This window comes from Bos taurus, chromosome 23 (assembly GCF_002263795.3).
Source record: "Bos taurus isolate L1 Dominette 01449 registration number 42190680 breed Hereford chromosome 23, ARS-UCD2.0, whole genome shotgun sequence".
Classification (NCBI taxonomy): domain Eukaryota; kingdom Metazoa; phylum Chordata; class Mammalia; order Artiodactyla; family Bovidae; genus Bos; species Bos taurus.
Window position 1 is genome coordinate 28,453,944 of NC_037350.1, and position 14,112 is coordinate 28,468,055.

A 14,112-nucleotide genomic window follows, 5' to 3' on the forward strand; every position below is an offset into this window, starting at 1 on the left:
CCCCTAAACATCGTCAGGACAGAAGACTCTTCTTTAGGCAGATAGGTTGGGAGATGGTTGCTGCTGCTAAGTCGCTTCAGTCGTGTCCGACTCTGTGTGACCCCATAGACGGCAGCCCACCAGGCTTCCCCATCCCTGGGATTCTCCAGGCAAGAACACTGGAGTGGGTTGCCATTTCCTTCTCCAAAGCATGAAAGTGAAAAGTGAAAGTGAAGTCGCTCAGTCGTGTTCAACTCTTCGTGACCCCATGGACTGCAGCCTAAGAGGCTCCTCCGTCCATGGGATTTTCCAGGCAAGAATACTGGAGTGGGGTGCTATTGCCTTCTCCAATGGGAGATGGTTAGGTGCAGTTTATACCCAGCTAGACTTTCTGCCCTATGCTTCTGAAGGCAAAGGCAGATGCCTGGAAGACCTACAGACAGAAGCAGCAGGTCTCCCTTTTTTTTTAAAAAAAGGCACTGGTGCCAGTGGGAGTGATGCTGGAAAGGATCATGAGGGTAGTGGAGGGAGGGAAGAGGGCTCCTGGCCCTTAGAAAGCACAGCTTCCTCCCAATCTTTTCCACTTACCAGATGCAGTGAGCACAGAAACCTTTCAACAGCATCCCCTCCCCCTGAAGAAACATCCCCTGTAGTACTTCACATCCCTCCCTTCGATCTCCGCCTCTCCTTTGCTGTTTGACCTCCTGCTTCTGCTTCATAATTAATACCACTCCTTCCTGAGGTTAGAAGTAGAGGGGCAGAATATGCATAAACCCTGAGATGGGGAGAGGGTAGCGATGTCAGCAGAGGATGAGAATTCTCTCCTCTATCAACTACCGCCCCCCACACCTTGCCCCAATCAGGACTCCAGTTTGAAAGAAAAGGCTGAAATTTCCTCTCAGATTACTTTCACAAGGGCCTCCAGACTCAAATAAGGCATATGTTTAAAAGGCAGATATGCCCAGGCCCACTCCAGACCTCAATCAATCACTGAGGGCAAGCACCAGGAATATGCTTTTTTTTTTTTTTTTTTGAGGCCACACTACAAGGCTTGTGGGATCTAAAGTTCCCCCACCAGGGATCAAACCCAGGCCCCCAACAGTGAAAATGTGGAGTGCTGACACTGGACTGCCAGGGAACTCCAAGGAACATGCATTTTTAACATTCAAGTTTCTAACACATCAACAGAGGTTACTGTCAAATTACCACAGGACACAAAGATTACTTCAGTGGATCCTTTGTTCCATATTATGTTTTACCAATCAAAGCATCTTGCCACAAAGAACCACAGTCAAGGCACAAAGGTAAGAGGAGAGTCTGGACGAAGTCCTGTTGAGGTGGTAGGAGGAGCTGAAATGCCCTCAATAAACTGCAGTTTCTTGTCCCAGTCTTCTGTGAACCCCTGATTAGCCAGTAGCAGATAATCCAGTCATTTTAGTTTGGTTTGGCATGCATTGCGTTACCTTTTCTGTAACATATGTACCCTATAGGTTGTTTATTTTGCCCTAACATTAAAATGATTTACATTCTCTGATAGGAGAAATGGCAAAACATGAAGGATGGCAACAAACAAACAAAAAACCGGCTCTTATGAACACTAGTTTCAGGCCAGATGCACACAGGCCAAAGGAAGTTGCCTGTCTGGCTCTCCCCTAAACATGCTACCCTCTTCTACCCTGTCCCCAGGGTAAGGAAGACACCAGTTTCTTTCTCCCTGTCTGGCTTGGATACCTTAGTCAGGTAACAAGGCTGACAACTTGGGAGCAACTACTTGGAGCCATTCTTTAAGGCCAGGGCTTTGGATAGGAATGCTTTTCTCTTTCCTCTAATACCTGACTCTCCTTTCCAAGTTCCCTTGGGGAAGCAGTGAGAGGGTAGACATGTCTTGCATGATCTCTTGCATCTTGCCCCTCCAGATGAGCAAGGTAACAGCTCTTGGAAACAAACAACTACAAGAAAGCAGGCGACAAGCCAGGCCTGCTGAAGATGGAGGCAGGGACCTGGGTTCTCTTTCTTCCTACTCCCTCCTCCTCACATTCCTACCTCTGGCCAATCCTACTCATAATGGAACCGAAGAAACCCTTCTCTCTTTCATTAGTCTCTAGGAATCGGGTCCTTTAGCCCTCTTTCCTGACCTTCGTTCTAAACTTCTTGATGCCCAATCTCTGCCCTGAAAATAACTCCTCAACTTCTAGACCCATGAGAACAACTGTCATTCACCTTTATTTCAATTAGAGGTACAAAGACCCCTGAGATCTTCCTAAAAAAAAAACAAGTCTATTCTGGGTCAAAGAACCCCCTGAAAGGCTGTACAGGGGTTTCTGTTTCCTTCTCTGGTTTGAGCAAGTCAGACCCTTCCACAGACTTGTTGTTTCTGGAAAAGTCTCTCCTTCCTTCCCAACCGGTCCTTGTGCAATAGCAAACCCGATGGACTTCAGGGGAGACCACCCCCTGAGGACCAGCTCTCCACCCTGTCAGGAGGGAGACACTGCAGTGCTCTCGACCTAGTCCAGTCCTACCTACTCCTCCACATAAACCATTCGGGAAACCAAGGTGTTCTCCCACATGGTTCAGAACCAGAACCAGGCAGACACGAAGACATTCCAGCAGGTCACAGGAAGGAAGGCCTGTAGATCTTGACCCTGCCTCACCCTGATGATTCCCATGCCCCGACCTGTCACTCCCAATCTGTTGGGGGCCTGATGGTGAGTGGTGCAGCATTCTTCCGACCCGCCCGGATGCCTGGATAGAAGAGGGGCCAAAGTTTCTCAGTAAAAGTATCAGTGAAGGTGTAGATATGAGAGCGGTCTGTGACGTTGTAAAAAGACAGTGTGCCGGCCTCATAGTCTAGGAATATGCCCACCCGCTTGGGTTTCACCTTGATGTGCAAAGGGGTAAAAGGCGTGGTGGTGGCTGCGTACTTGTCCCCGTTCCATAGCCGCACCCGCCAGTAGCCAGTCTCAGGAAGCGGGGTCAGTTCACCCTTTCGGCTCACGGAGTCCCGGCACACGCCCACTGCCCAGTGGGTCTTGTCGCCCACCTCCACCTCCCAGTAGTGTCGACCCGAGGTGAAACCCTCAGTAGCCAGGACGCAAGGGTAGAAGGTGAAACGCCGTGGTGTATCAGGGAGATCCCGGAGTCTTGTCTCCACGAACTTGACGCTCTTACGATCTTCCGACAGGACTAGATTAGGATGAGCAGTTTCAGGGTCCAGGGTCACATCCGCTGGCGGAAGAAGCCACAGTGGGGAGCTAGATGAGGATGGGAATAGCTAAACGCCCCCGCCTCACTCTTCCAGCCTGCCTTTACAGAGCCTGCCCCCTGAAAGCCCCCAGAACCCCATGGTTTGGTTAACCTTCTCAATCCTCAGTGTCACCTAAGGCGGGGGTGGAGAGGGGAGGGAACAATGGCTTCTCATCCTGGCCCTAAAATAAACAGGTAATGATCTCTTGACTCTGCAAGGGCTGGTGCTTGAGGCTCCTGCCTGGTCCTCCCTCTATTCCTCTGATATCACCATGCATTTCACTGGGTGGAGAAGTACAAGGCACAGACCAAGGGCCAGAAACAATGAAAAATGTTAAGAAGGATACAGAGCAAGAGAGCATTACAGTCTGGCGATACAGTTACCATGTGTCTGTTTTCCTCCAACAGTCTGGCTTATGCCTGTTTTCTGAGTAAGTATTAATGAGACTCCCTTTCATTCTCAAGAGGAGACCAGTTTTCAGCAAATTATTTAACCTCTCTGGGTCCCTATTTAGAAAAGTGTGGGACTAAGAGGAGACCAGTTTTTGGCAAATTATTTAACCTCTCTGGGTCCCTATTTACAAAATGTGGGACTAAGAGCAGATGACACCTGAGGCTTCTCACTTTGAGTTCTGTGACTCAGAGTGAGATTAGAAGCCAGGTAAAGGAGTGGATGTGGATACAGGCATGAAAAGTGACAGCAGGGATAACTGAAGTCCAGATAAAGTAGGACCTAAAGACTTCCTTCTCTCTGTTGATTCCCTTTGCTAGTTTCCTTTTGGGAACAACTCACCAATTAGCTGTTTAAGGATTTTCCTTAGTGCAAAGTACTGTCGGGGGAAATTGCTGAAGTTCTTTTCCAGCTCTATGGATACTGAAGTCACCTCCATGGTCTTCACCTTCTCACATCTAGGAGGGATGGGGAGATAGGGGAAGAAAGGGCAGGGTCAGGGGAAGCTCCAGCTTAGTCACTATTCAGATGCTGTCATCTTTAGGGAGAAACTAAAATCATTCATCCTTGTACTTTCTCCTCTCTCAAGATAAGTACTCACTGCTTTCTTTTGCCTATCTATGGAAAGAAAGGTGGTCCCTTGGACAAATCCTTAAGAATGAGTTTTAGAACTTTCTGGAGGTATTGTTATATTTCATGCAAAGAGATATCACCCCTACTCCCCAACCCATTCCTCCTTCCATCTTGTTTGGACATGATTCTACCCACAGGCCCAGGCCGAATCTGGTTCTATTACATTATGTTGGTATCTACCCTACCAAGGAAGTCCTGATGCTCAAACGGTAAAGGGGAACAGATTAGTACTCCCAATCATTTGCTCTGTAATTGGCTTCATGGATGCAAAAACCCTTCTCCCTTTTTCTACCCAAACACTGCATGACTTTCCCATTCTTACTCCCCCAGCTCCTTACTGCACCCCTACTCTTTAAGCCAAGACCTAACTCACTCGAAGAGATACAAGAATCACTTACTTTTCCAGGGTACTTTTGACATCCTAGAGGAAGGAGAAAAGAAAGCAATATTGGTCCTGGTAGTCAAGGGCCCTACAGGCAAAAGGTTCCCCTCCTCCCCAAAGTTCTAGAACTATTAAACAGGCACAGGACAACCTAAGGGTCACAGTGCAAAGGGGACTAACTCCAGAGGGATCTGAGTACATCTTTCCCAACCTAACCCCCACCTTCAGCTCTCAGTCATCATGAAACTTGGTAATTGATGTCACTTCCAAATAGTTTCCTGTGTGTTTGTCTTTGTTCCTCAAGAACACCGGGAGCTTAATGCCAGGGATAGGATTGTCTGCTCTTTGCTCTGTCCCCCAAGTACCAACCACACACCTGCCTCCTCGAGAATCAGTAGAGATAGTTCTAGACTGCTGGCATAGGAATGAATCACTCTCTCCCATTGTGGTTTGGTATCCCTTGTCTAGTATTGGTTAATAAATATTAATAAGTGCGTGCCAATCCTGATTTGTGAATACTTGGGGTCCAGAAGACAAAGAAGACAAATCTCTGCCCCGCCAAGGATTTCCCAGTTTAATGTGGAAGGCAGAACACACATACATGAAAGGACATGAGAATAAATACCAAGCAATATATAACATGCAGGTAAATATACAACAAAGCCTCAATGCTGGTAATGTGATCTCTAAGATAAGAAATATGTTTCCTGGAATCTTGCTAACACCATTCATTTGCTTAAGAAAACAGACTATTTCAAACATTTTAGAGGCACTATTTACATATCAAAAGCAGCATGTTACTATACATTATTTCAAGTGTCATCACACTATTTTTCTATTCTTTTTGAGCACTAGGTAAATCAAGTTCCAGGACTTAAAAGTAACAGTTACTGCATTTTACACAATTTTTAATGCATAGATTTTTCACTAATTTAGACTAGACTGCCCTCCTCTCAAAAAAGTGAGTTTTTTCTTTGGTACAAATTAAGCACGTAATTGTTGACAAGACATAAGAACACAGAAGTGATCAAAAGGGGATGTGAGAAATCAGAGAAGGCTTTCTGTAGAGAAAAATCCTTTGAGCATGTCTGGAAGAAAGAACTGGATTTAGAGAGGCAGAGTGGAGGAGTGAGCATTGCAGGCTGACAGAATGACCTGTGCAAAGCTAGACTGCGCTCGGCCTGAGTGGCTATGCAGGGGCAAAGGTCGAACCTTAAGCATCTCGAAGCCCGACTGTAAGCACTTGCCCTCCACCTCAGCAGCCAAGTGGGCGAGGTCCCGGCGCTTGTCTCCAAGGTGAGCAGCATTTTCTCGGAGGCGCTGTAGAATGTCCTGTTCCTCCTCCTCCAGCCGTGAAAGTAACACCTGCTGCTCTTCATCCAGCCGTCGGTGAAGCTCTTCAAATTCCTTTAGGATCTGCTGTCGGCGACTTTCCACCAGTCTCTGAGAACAGAGGGTGGGTGTTATGTTTAACAGGGTCAGTGGGGCATAGGATACCTTCCTCACCCACCATGTGTATGAATTCACAGACTTCAAGTGTCATTGGAAAGAGTTTAAAAGGACACTCATGTTTCTCTCCATTGATATTTCCTTCTGTAAAGAACGGCTCTATCCCCATTAGCACCCTTACTGATACCTTGGGATGAAGATCATTGAGATAAAAAAATAAACCAATGCTGAAAAAATTATTTTATTTACTAAATTAACTTCTAAAAAGCATACTTTTATGTTGTAGTAAAAAAATTCAAGACATAAGAACTCAATAATATGACAAGTACTATTACAGAGATACCGCGGTAATACTGCTGCAATAATATGACAAGTACTAATAGCAGAGATGGCTCTGCTATCTCTTACTCTTAAGTTCTAGCTAACGCAAATTGTCAAGAAAAGCAAAACACAAATACTGGAAAGTTAGAGATTGTCATAATTTGTACACTGCAAGACATCTACTTGATAAAAACCATAGATGGAAAAACTGGAAAAGTATCAGAATCAGTAAGATTTTAGTAATGGACTGTTATAAAATATAAATTTAGATTTCAGGGCTGAGCCTGCTAAAGTTTCAAGTCACTTCAGAGACTGACAGTTTACACCCCAGGAATGGGTTATAGATGTGAAAAAATAAAAGGGGCATTGGGTCTGGAGGTGGGGATGAGGGAGAGGGAAGAAAGAGAATTCAAAAGTCACTGAAGGAAAGTTGGTGATTGGTGACAGTTTCTGAGACGACTGAAATGATAATTTACATAAAAAAAAAACCCACACCACAGTTCTATTCAAGCATTTAGCAGGTTTTTAAACCTTTTATTTCCTTCTCCATCCTTTACCCTTAAGAATGTGATCAATAGGAAGAGGAAAGCTAATGATTAGGAATAAGCTTCATTTTCACAGATTTTAAGTGTTTCAAGACAATAACTTTTTAAAGTTTACCTTTGCAATCAAAATTAGTTCAACTTTTAAAAATTTCAAATGTGTGTTTTTAAAATGCATAAAGGACTAAGGTAATAATACTTGCTTCCTGTTGAAATGTTGTCATTGTTAAAAAACAAACACACACTAGTGTTCCCACTAATGTCAAACCTGTTTAGTTCTTGGTAATCCCTAAATTCCATTTATTTCTTCTGGAAGGCTTTAATGACGTTGAGTTTCTCTGCCATATTCTTGGGAATTTGCAGCTGTGCTTTTTGTGTCTGTTGTTTCTATTTTCTCTACCTGACAGTAAGCTCAAGGAGGGCAAGGACCGTGTTTTTGGTCATCAATGGCCCGGTGTCAAAGACAGGGTGTGGCCTATACTGGAAGCTTAATAAATATTTATTGATTCCTGCAGAATCAGTCGGAGAAGGCAATGGCACCCCACTCCAGTATTCTTGCCTGGAAAATCCCATGGACGGAGGAGCCTGGTGGGCTGCAGTCCATGGGGTCGCTCAGAGTCGGACACGACTGAGCGACTTTACTTTCCCTTTTCACTTTCATGCATTGGAGAAGGAAATGGCAACCCACTCCAGTGTTCTTGCCTGGAGAATCCCAGGGATGGGGGAGCCTGGTGGGCTGCCGTCTATGGGGTCGCACAGAGTCGGACACGACTGAAGCGACTTAGCAGCAACAACAGAATTAGTATCTCTGGTTTTGCCACATAATGGCTGTATGATCTTGGACTAGACACTGATTCAAGTTCTGTTTCCTTCTGTGTAAACTGGAGATAACAAGACTTACCCTACAGGGTATCTAAGTTCACTCTTGCCTAATATGCTTTGCTGGACTCCCTTCTCCTTTTCTTGTACCTTCTCTGTGTTCCACTGGGGCCAAGGCTAGCCTGACCTCTTAGAACTTAAAACTGGGCAGAACCAAGCATAAGAACTAATACAATACTTGAAGTTTGGAATGTCATGAACACCTAATGAATTAATGCCAAGGAATCAATAAATACTAGTTATTTTTACTGTTAAAATTCATACATGTTTCACTATCCAATAGAAGAAATAAGGCAGATACCAAAATACCAGGCTACAAATATGATAATACTATAGAAAAGATGTGAAATTGTATGAAAATTAAGAAAGTGAATTTCTGAAGGGTCAGGAAAGGCTACATAGTAAATGGTTTTCATTTTAGGATGGACAGAATCCTATAGGTAGAAGATGGGAAGGGGAAGAACATTCTAGGAAACCATACTACCTAGCATACTCGAGCTTATGTGAATTAAGAGAATGTGGTCCTAATGTGGCTGGGGGGTTCTGGGAGCTCTCGGGCAGGTTCTTCATCCTTCCTCCCCAGTGCACCTTCCACATTCTCCAGCAAAGAGCCTCCTTCCTGCTCTACAAAGAAAAGGAGACCAGCGGCCATGAACTCCCTCAACTCGCCAAATCCTTCACCCCTTATATCCTTCTCCTCAAGTCTTAATCCATGGCAAATAATTTAAGTACAATGTTTAATGACAATCAAGCTTAATAAAATATCATCGTTTTTGAGAGAAGAGCATTTTTTAATAAACCAAAAATGGTGGATTAAATAATGCGTCATTAATGTTCAGTTAAATAATGTTCAGTTAAATAATGTGTGGCTAATGTTCAGGGATTCCCTGGTGGCTAAGATGGTAAAGAATCTGCCTGCAATGCAGGAGACCTGGGTTTGATCCCTGGGTCAGGAAGATCCCCTGGAGAAGGGAATGGCAACCCACTCCAGTATTTCTGCCTGGAGAGTTCTATGAAGAGAAGGAACCTGGTGGGCTACAGTCCACAGGGTCACAAACAGTTGGACATGACTGAGTGACTAACAATGTTCAGTTATTGCCTGTAGGGCAGGCCAAATGGGACTGCCTGCCTTTACCTTGAGTTCGCCAGGCTTCTTCTCCTCAGCGGACTTACAGCGGCTGATCTCCTGCAGCTTCTGCTCCAGGGGCTCCAGGCACTTCTGCAGTTTTTCCTGAGAGGTGTGAAGTAGGAGAACAACATTTGTGGTTGGCTGGTACAGCCTATGTTCAGAGCTTAATCCATTTGTTTTAAACTACTTGCTTCCTATTCATCTCAGTTCAGTTCAGTCGCTCAGTCGTGTCCGACTCTGTGACCCCATGAATCGCAGCACGCCAGGCCTCCCTGCCCATCACCAACTCCCAGAGTTTACTCAAACTCATGTCCATCAAGTCGGTGATGCCATCCAGCCGTCTCATCCTCTGTCATCCCTTTCTCCCCCTGCCCCCAATCCCTCCCAGCATCAGAGTCTTTTCCAATGAGTCAACTCTTCGCATGAGGTGGCCAAATTACTGGAGTTTCAGCTTCAGCATCACTCCTTCCAATGAACACCCAGGGATAATCTCCTTTAGAATGGACTGGTTGGATCTCCTTGCAGTCCAAGGGACTCTCAAGAGTCTTCTCCAACACCACAGTTCAAAAGCATCAATTCTTCGGTGCTCAGCCTTCTTCACAGTCCAACTATCACATCCCTACATGACCACTGGAAAAACCATAGCCTTGACTAGATGGACCTTTGTTGGCAAAGTAATGTCTCTGCTTTTTAATATGCTATCTGGATTGGTCATAACTTTCCTTCCAAGGAGTAGGCGTCTTTTAACTTCATGGCTGCAGTCACCACCTGCAGTGATTTTGGAGCCCCCCCAAAATAAAGTCTGACACTGTTTCCACTGTTTCCCCATCTATTTCCCATGAAGTGATGGGACCAGATGCCATTCAGTTTTCTGAATGTTGAGCTTTAGGCCAACTTTTTCACTCTCCTCTTTCATCTGACCACCTCTTAATCCAACTCCGTCCCTTGCTCATGAAGTGTCAACTTCCTATAGGTTCCTCCTCCTGCCACCAGCCTGTCTCCAAGCCTTCCTTGCTTGCAAAACTTTCATTGAATCTCACTGTGTCCAGTTGTCACCAACTCTCCGTTCTTCCCTAGCCCTATTCATTTTCTAACTGAAGGAATTGCCTGTACTGACAGTGACCTTATGTACCCTGATATCCTTCTTCTGTTTTTGGCCACATGGCATGCAGGACCTTAGTTCCCTGACCAAGGATTGAATCCCTGCAGCACTGGAAGCATGGAGTCTTAACAACTGGACTGCCAAGGAAGTCCCTGATATCCTTTTAAATCTGTTTTCCTATACAACTCTAACCACTTGCAAATGAAATAAAATCTTGATTATTCTGTGAACTACCATAAAGTCTTGTTTGTAAGACTTCATTAACATAATTAGGCAAACTACTTGATAAAGTGCTAAGACAGTAAAATCTCTAGTTCCTATTACTCAAACATTTACCCTGTGTCTCAGCAGTAAGTTAAACCAGGTGTCATGTTACCCATTAGCTGGGGAAGATGAAAACAGGCTGGTTTAGCTTAGCCTGGTTGGGATTATTCTAAAATGATGTTACCTGTTCCCAATACCAGTGGGTAAATAAGCGGTGTGCTGAGCAGGGGGACAGAATGAAGGAACCAGACCATTTTTCAGTTCTTCTTAAGTCTGAGATTCTCTGTGTGGTTTCATTCATTTATGAAAAATAGGGTACATTCTAAGACCACACATACTCAAATGTGTTACAAAAGTCAAGAAAGAAATTTGGCGGGTACTTCTTACTGCTCTTCTTCATGCCTGAGGACAACCAATCAGAGGGGACTATGTGCACTGTCCGCGCCCCGCACCCCCCCGCCCCCGCCCCCACCCACCCCTGCCGGCCCAGTACATTGCTCCAAGGGGACTACAGAGTGAGGACCAGAGACTGTCTTGCCCTCAGGAACTTATGACTTTCTACCCAGGGAGTCTCCCATCCTCTGGGCTCCTCCTTCCTGCCCTGCTTTGAAATCAAGTGTCTGGTTCCCTACCTTATACTCCTGTGTGGCATCGTCCAATGGCACGACGGTATGGGCCCGGTGGGTGTGGGAAATTGCACATATCAAACACACAGCCTCCTGGTCCTCATAGCAGAAGAGGCTGAGGGCCTCATGGTGCTGGGGGCAGAGGCTCTCATCTCGGATCTTTCGCTTGACGGCCTGCAGCTGCTTAGCAATTTCCACCATACTGCCCAGCTGTCGATTAGGCCGGAGACTGCGGTAGCGGGACGTCTTTCGACATACAGGACAAGGGAAGTCCCTCTCTAGGTCCTCCCACCAGCGAGTGATGCAAGCTTTGCAGAAGTTGTGCCCACACTCAATGATGACAGGCTCCTTGAGATACTCCAGGCACACAGAGCAACTTGCCTCCACCTGTAGGTTCTCCAGAGCTGCAGCTGTGGAGGCTGCAGAGGCCCCGGCCTCTAAGAGACTTGTCTCTGCCATTATTTAACTTGAGGTTAAGAAGAGAGAAGAGAAAAAAAAAAAAAGTTAGTTGGGAGGGTTAATTTTTTTGCATCCCTGGCCTGACATTTACCCCCATGTTAAATCCTAACTCCAGATTTAGCACTGTCTTGGTATTTTTACATCTTCTGTTCCACCAGTCAATCTCTTCGGTTTCTCCATTTCCAAAAATTGTGACTCCCAGCTATGAGCAAACTGACACACAACCCTCAGTCTTGTCTTTCTCCACTGCCTTCTCTTGTTAGAAGCAGAGGCTTCTTTCAAGTCTAGCCCAGAGTATTCATCCTGATCCAGGTTCATTCCACTAGTATTGTAACAGTTTCAGAAAAATGTATTCTTAGTTTGACATCTTTTTCTAATAGATGAAAAAAGAGTATGGGAAAGTGAAAAGTACCTTAAGAGTCAAAGCATTAAGATTGCTTAAATCAAGTATATTTTAAAGTTGAATGCTACAGAAGAGTTCTACTACAATAGCCCACTGAAGCCTAAGCTTGATTCTCTGCCACTGTTCCCTCAGTCTTTCAAATGGTAGATATTGGAATGAGTTAGGCAAGGGTAACAACCTCTTCTCTTCAGAAAAGTGTGACACTATGCTTCCCTTCACCAGGCCTAGAGAAGTGTGCACTTATCATGGAATGAAACGATTCACACAACTGTTTCCTATTTGTGTGCATTTGGATGTTTGGAGCTGCTGTAAAAGTGATAAATTTACAGCAGCTATACCAAAGAGTTTATTACTGAGCCCAGGGCAATAATTTCTTGAAAAGAAGAGTTGACAAATTTATTCTAAGTATTCAGTGAGGACTGGAGTCTTTTGAAATAGTTGTTGATAACTAATTCCTTGGATATACTGTACTTTCAACTAATAGGTTCTGGGGTGGTCGGGAATTAAGAGAGAAAAGTAAAATGGCAATCAAAAACTCTAATGAAGCCTCAAAAGAATTGGAAATGCGCCTGAGAGATGTATAAAGCAGAAGATTGGTCCTCTTTAAGGTCCATCCTTAAAACATAACCACTATTATCCATGAAATATTTCATTTCTCTACCCCTTAACCTCTCTTTCTAAGGAACCCAACAGAAGAAAATTTAATACGTCTATCTATGTGTTAGGAGAGAAGTGGCCATGTAGTGAGTTGGGTTAACAATGATTGTATCTGTATATACTGATGGCAAACGTGAAAAGTGTTTAATTTGGAGTAGGAACTGATAACATATTTGGACCTGAATTTCTCCCTCAACCACGAGAGAAGTTCAGTTAGATGATTTTTCTCTACCTACAGGAATCCAACTTCGACGAGTAGCCCTTCCCTTTTCCTAATCTAGAAATTAGATGGTCGCCTCACCCGAGATGAGTTGAATTGTATGCTGAGTTAGGGACCAGGATGGATCTAGACTGGCGAAAAAGTAGCGTTAGAGAGAGATGGGGGAAAAGGTTAGGGAAGTATGGGGAGAGGGCTTGGAGCTACAGCATTAGTGAGGCCTGGGTCATTTCCCCCCTATTCCTCGTGTCTCAGTAGAAGGACAAACTTCAGAGAGGTCCTCATTGTGTTTCTACCACTGTCGGGGGTCCCACCTTGCGCCCCTTTCCTGAGCGTGGTCCACAACTCGGTCCCACCCCCGTCTCCATCTTCTCCCGCCTGATCAGGCGCAGGGGGGCTGGAGAGGGGGGAGAGGAAACGTCGTTGTTGGCAGGGAGGGAGGGATGCGAGTCCAGGTGAGAAGGTGTGACGTGAAGATGGGATGCCCGCCGCTATGACGCAGCCGAGACCCGCGGTGACGGCGTCAGTTTCACCCGGGGAGGCGAGCGGCAGCGGGACGGGGTAACGGCGGGGTAGCCAAGCAACGCCGGACGCGCTGACGTCGCCGGGGCGGCAAAACGTCCGCCCGGGCCTGAAACGGGCGGAGGCAGCTGTGGTTACGTGCGGGGGGCCGGTGACGCAGTCGCGGGGCGCTAGGACGCGGCGTGCGGAGCCGGCGGGCAGGGGCAGGCCCCAGGGTCCCGGCGCGGCGGCGGGACAGCACCTACCTTCCCGGCTTCGGGTCCGGGAGTGCGGGGCGCGGAGCCGCCGGAGCGCTGCCTCCCTCCTTCCTCCTCCCCCCGCCCCCGCCCCGCAGCGCGACACACAATACTCGCCGGAAGCGGAAGCCTCGCCGAGAGGCTCGTGTCAGTGGAAGCTGGGGTGTAGGCGGGCGACAGCGGGAGGGTCTAGCGGCGCCTGCCGAACAAGAAGGCGGGGGGCCGGAGGTGAGCACCAGCTGGAGGAGTCAGGGGCAAGAAGAGACCCGGAGGGGCAGGTGGCTGGAATGCGGTCGTCCAGGTGACCCGAGGAATCCGCTGGAGAAAGACAGCCGCGCATGCGCGTGCCGGAGCGCTGAAGCCCATTGCCCTCAGGGCGCCTACGGGCGCCGGGGCAAGCGGTACTGTCCCGCCCAGGGTCCGCGCCCGGACTCTGGCCTGGCTCGGTTGTTCCCAGGTGGCACTGGGAGCCGTCGAGGGCGGAGCAGGGGCGGGTTGCGGACTTTGAGCTACACTTCTCCTCTCTCCTGGCCAGTCTCGGGAGAAGGTGGCTCGCCGAGTCGGCGGCCAATAATGTGGCGGTCCTGCTGGTCTCAGCTGGCACGTCATTTCCGACTA

General features: G+C 46.8%; 1 protein-coding gene across 4 annotated transcripts; it reads right to left on the minus strand.

The window, feature by feature from the left end:
- Positions 1 to 1,200: 1,200 nt before the first annotated feature.
- Positions 1,201 to 14,043, minus strand: TRIM39 (tripartite motif containing 39). 4 transcript variants are annotated; one of them, XM_059880722.1, is made up of 8 exons: positions 13,504 to 14,043; positions 13,051 to 13,367; positions 11,007 to 11,466; positions 9,015 to 9,110; positions 5,901 to 6,131; positions 4,705 to 4,727; positions 4,016 to 4,131; positions 1,201 to 3,204 (listed from the first exon to the last, which is right to left on the minus strand). In XM_059880722.1, the coding sequence occupies exons 3-8, from the start codon at positions 11,457 to 11,459 to the stop codon at positions 2,657 to 2,659; spliced, it is 1,467 nt and encodes a 488-aa protein (XP_059736705.1). In that variant the 5' UTR covers positions 11,460 to 11,466; positions 13,051 to 13,367; positions 13,504 to 14,043; the 3' UTR covers positions 1,201 to 2,656. The 4 variants fall into 4 exon arrangements, with proteins under 4 accessions (XP_059736705.1, XP_003587749.2, XP_024839900.1 ...); XM_003587701.6 differs by lacking the exon at positions 13,051 to 13,367; XM_024984132.2 differs by having other exon boundaries at positions 13,051 to 14,043.
- Positions 14,044 to 14,112: the final 69 nt, after the last annotated feature.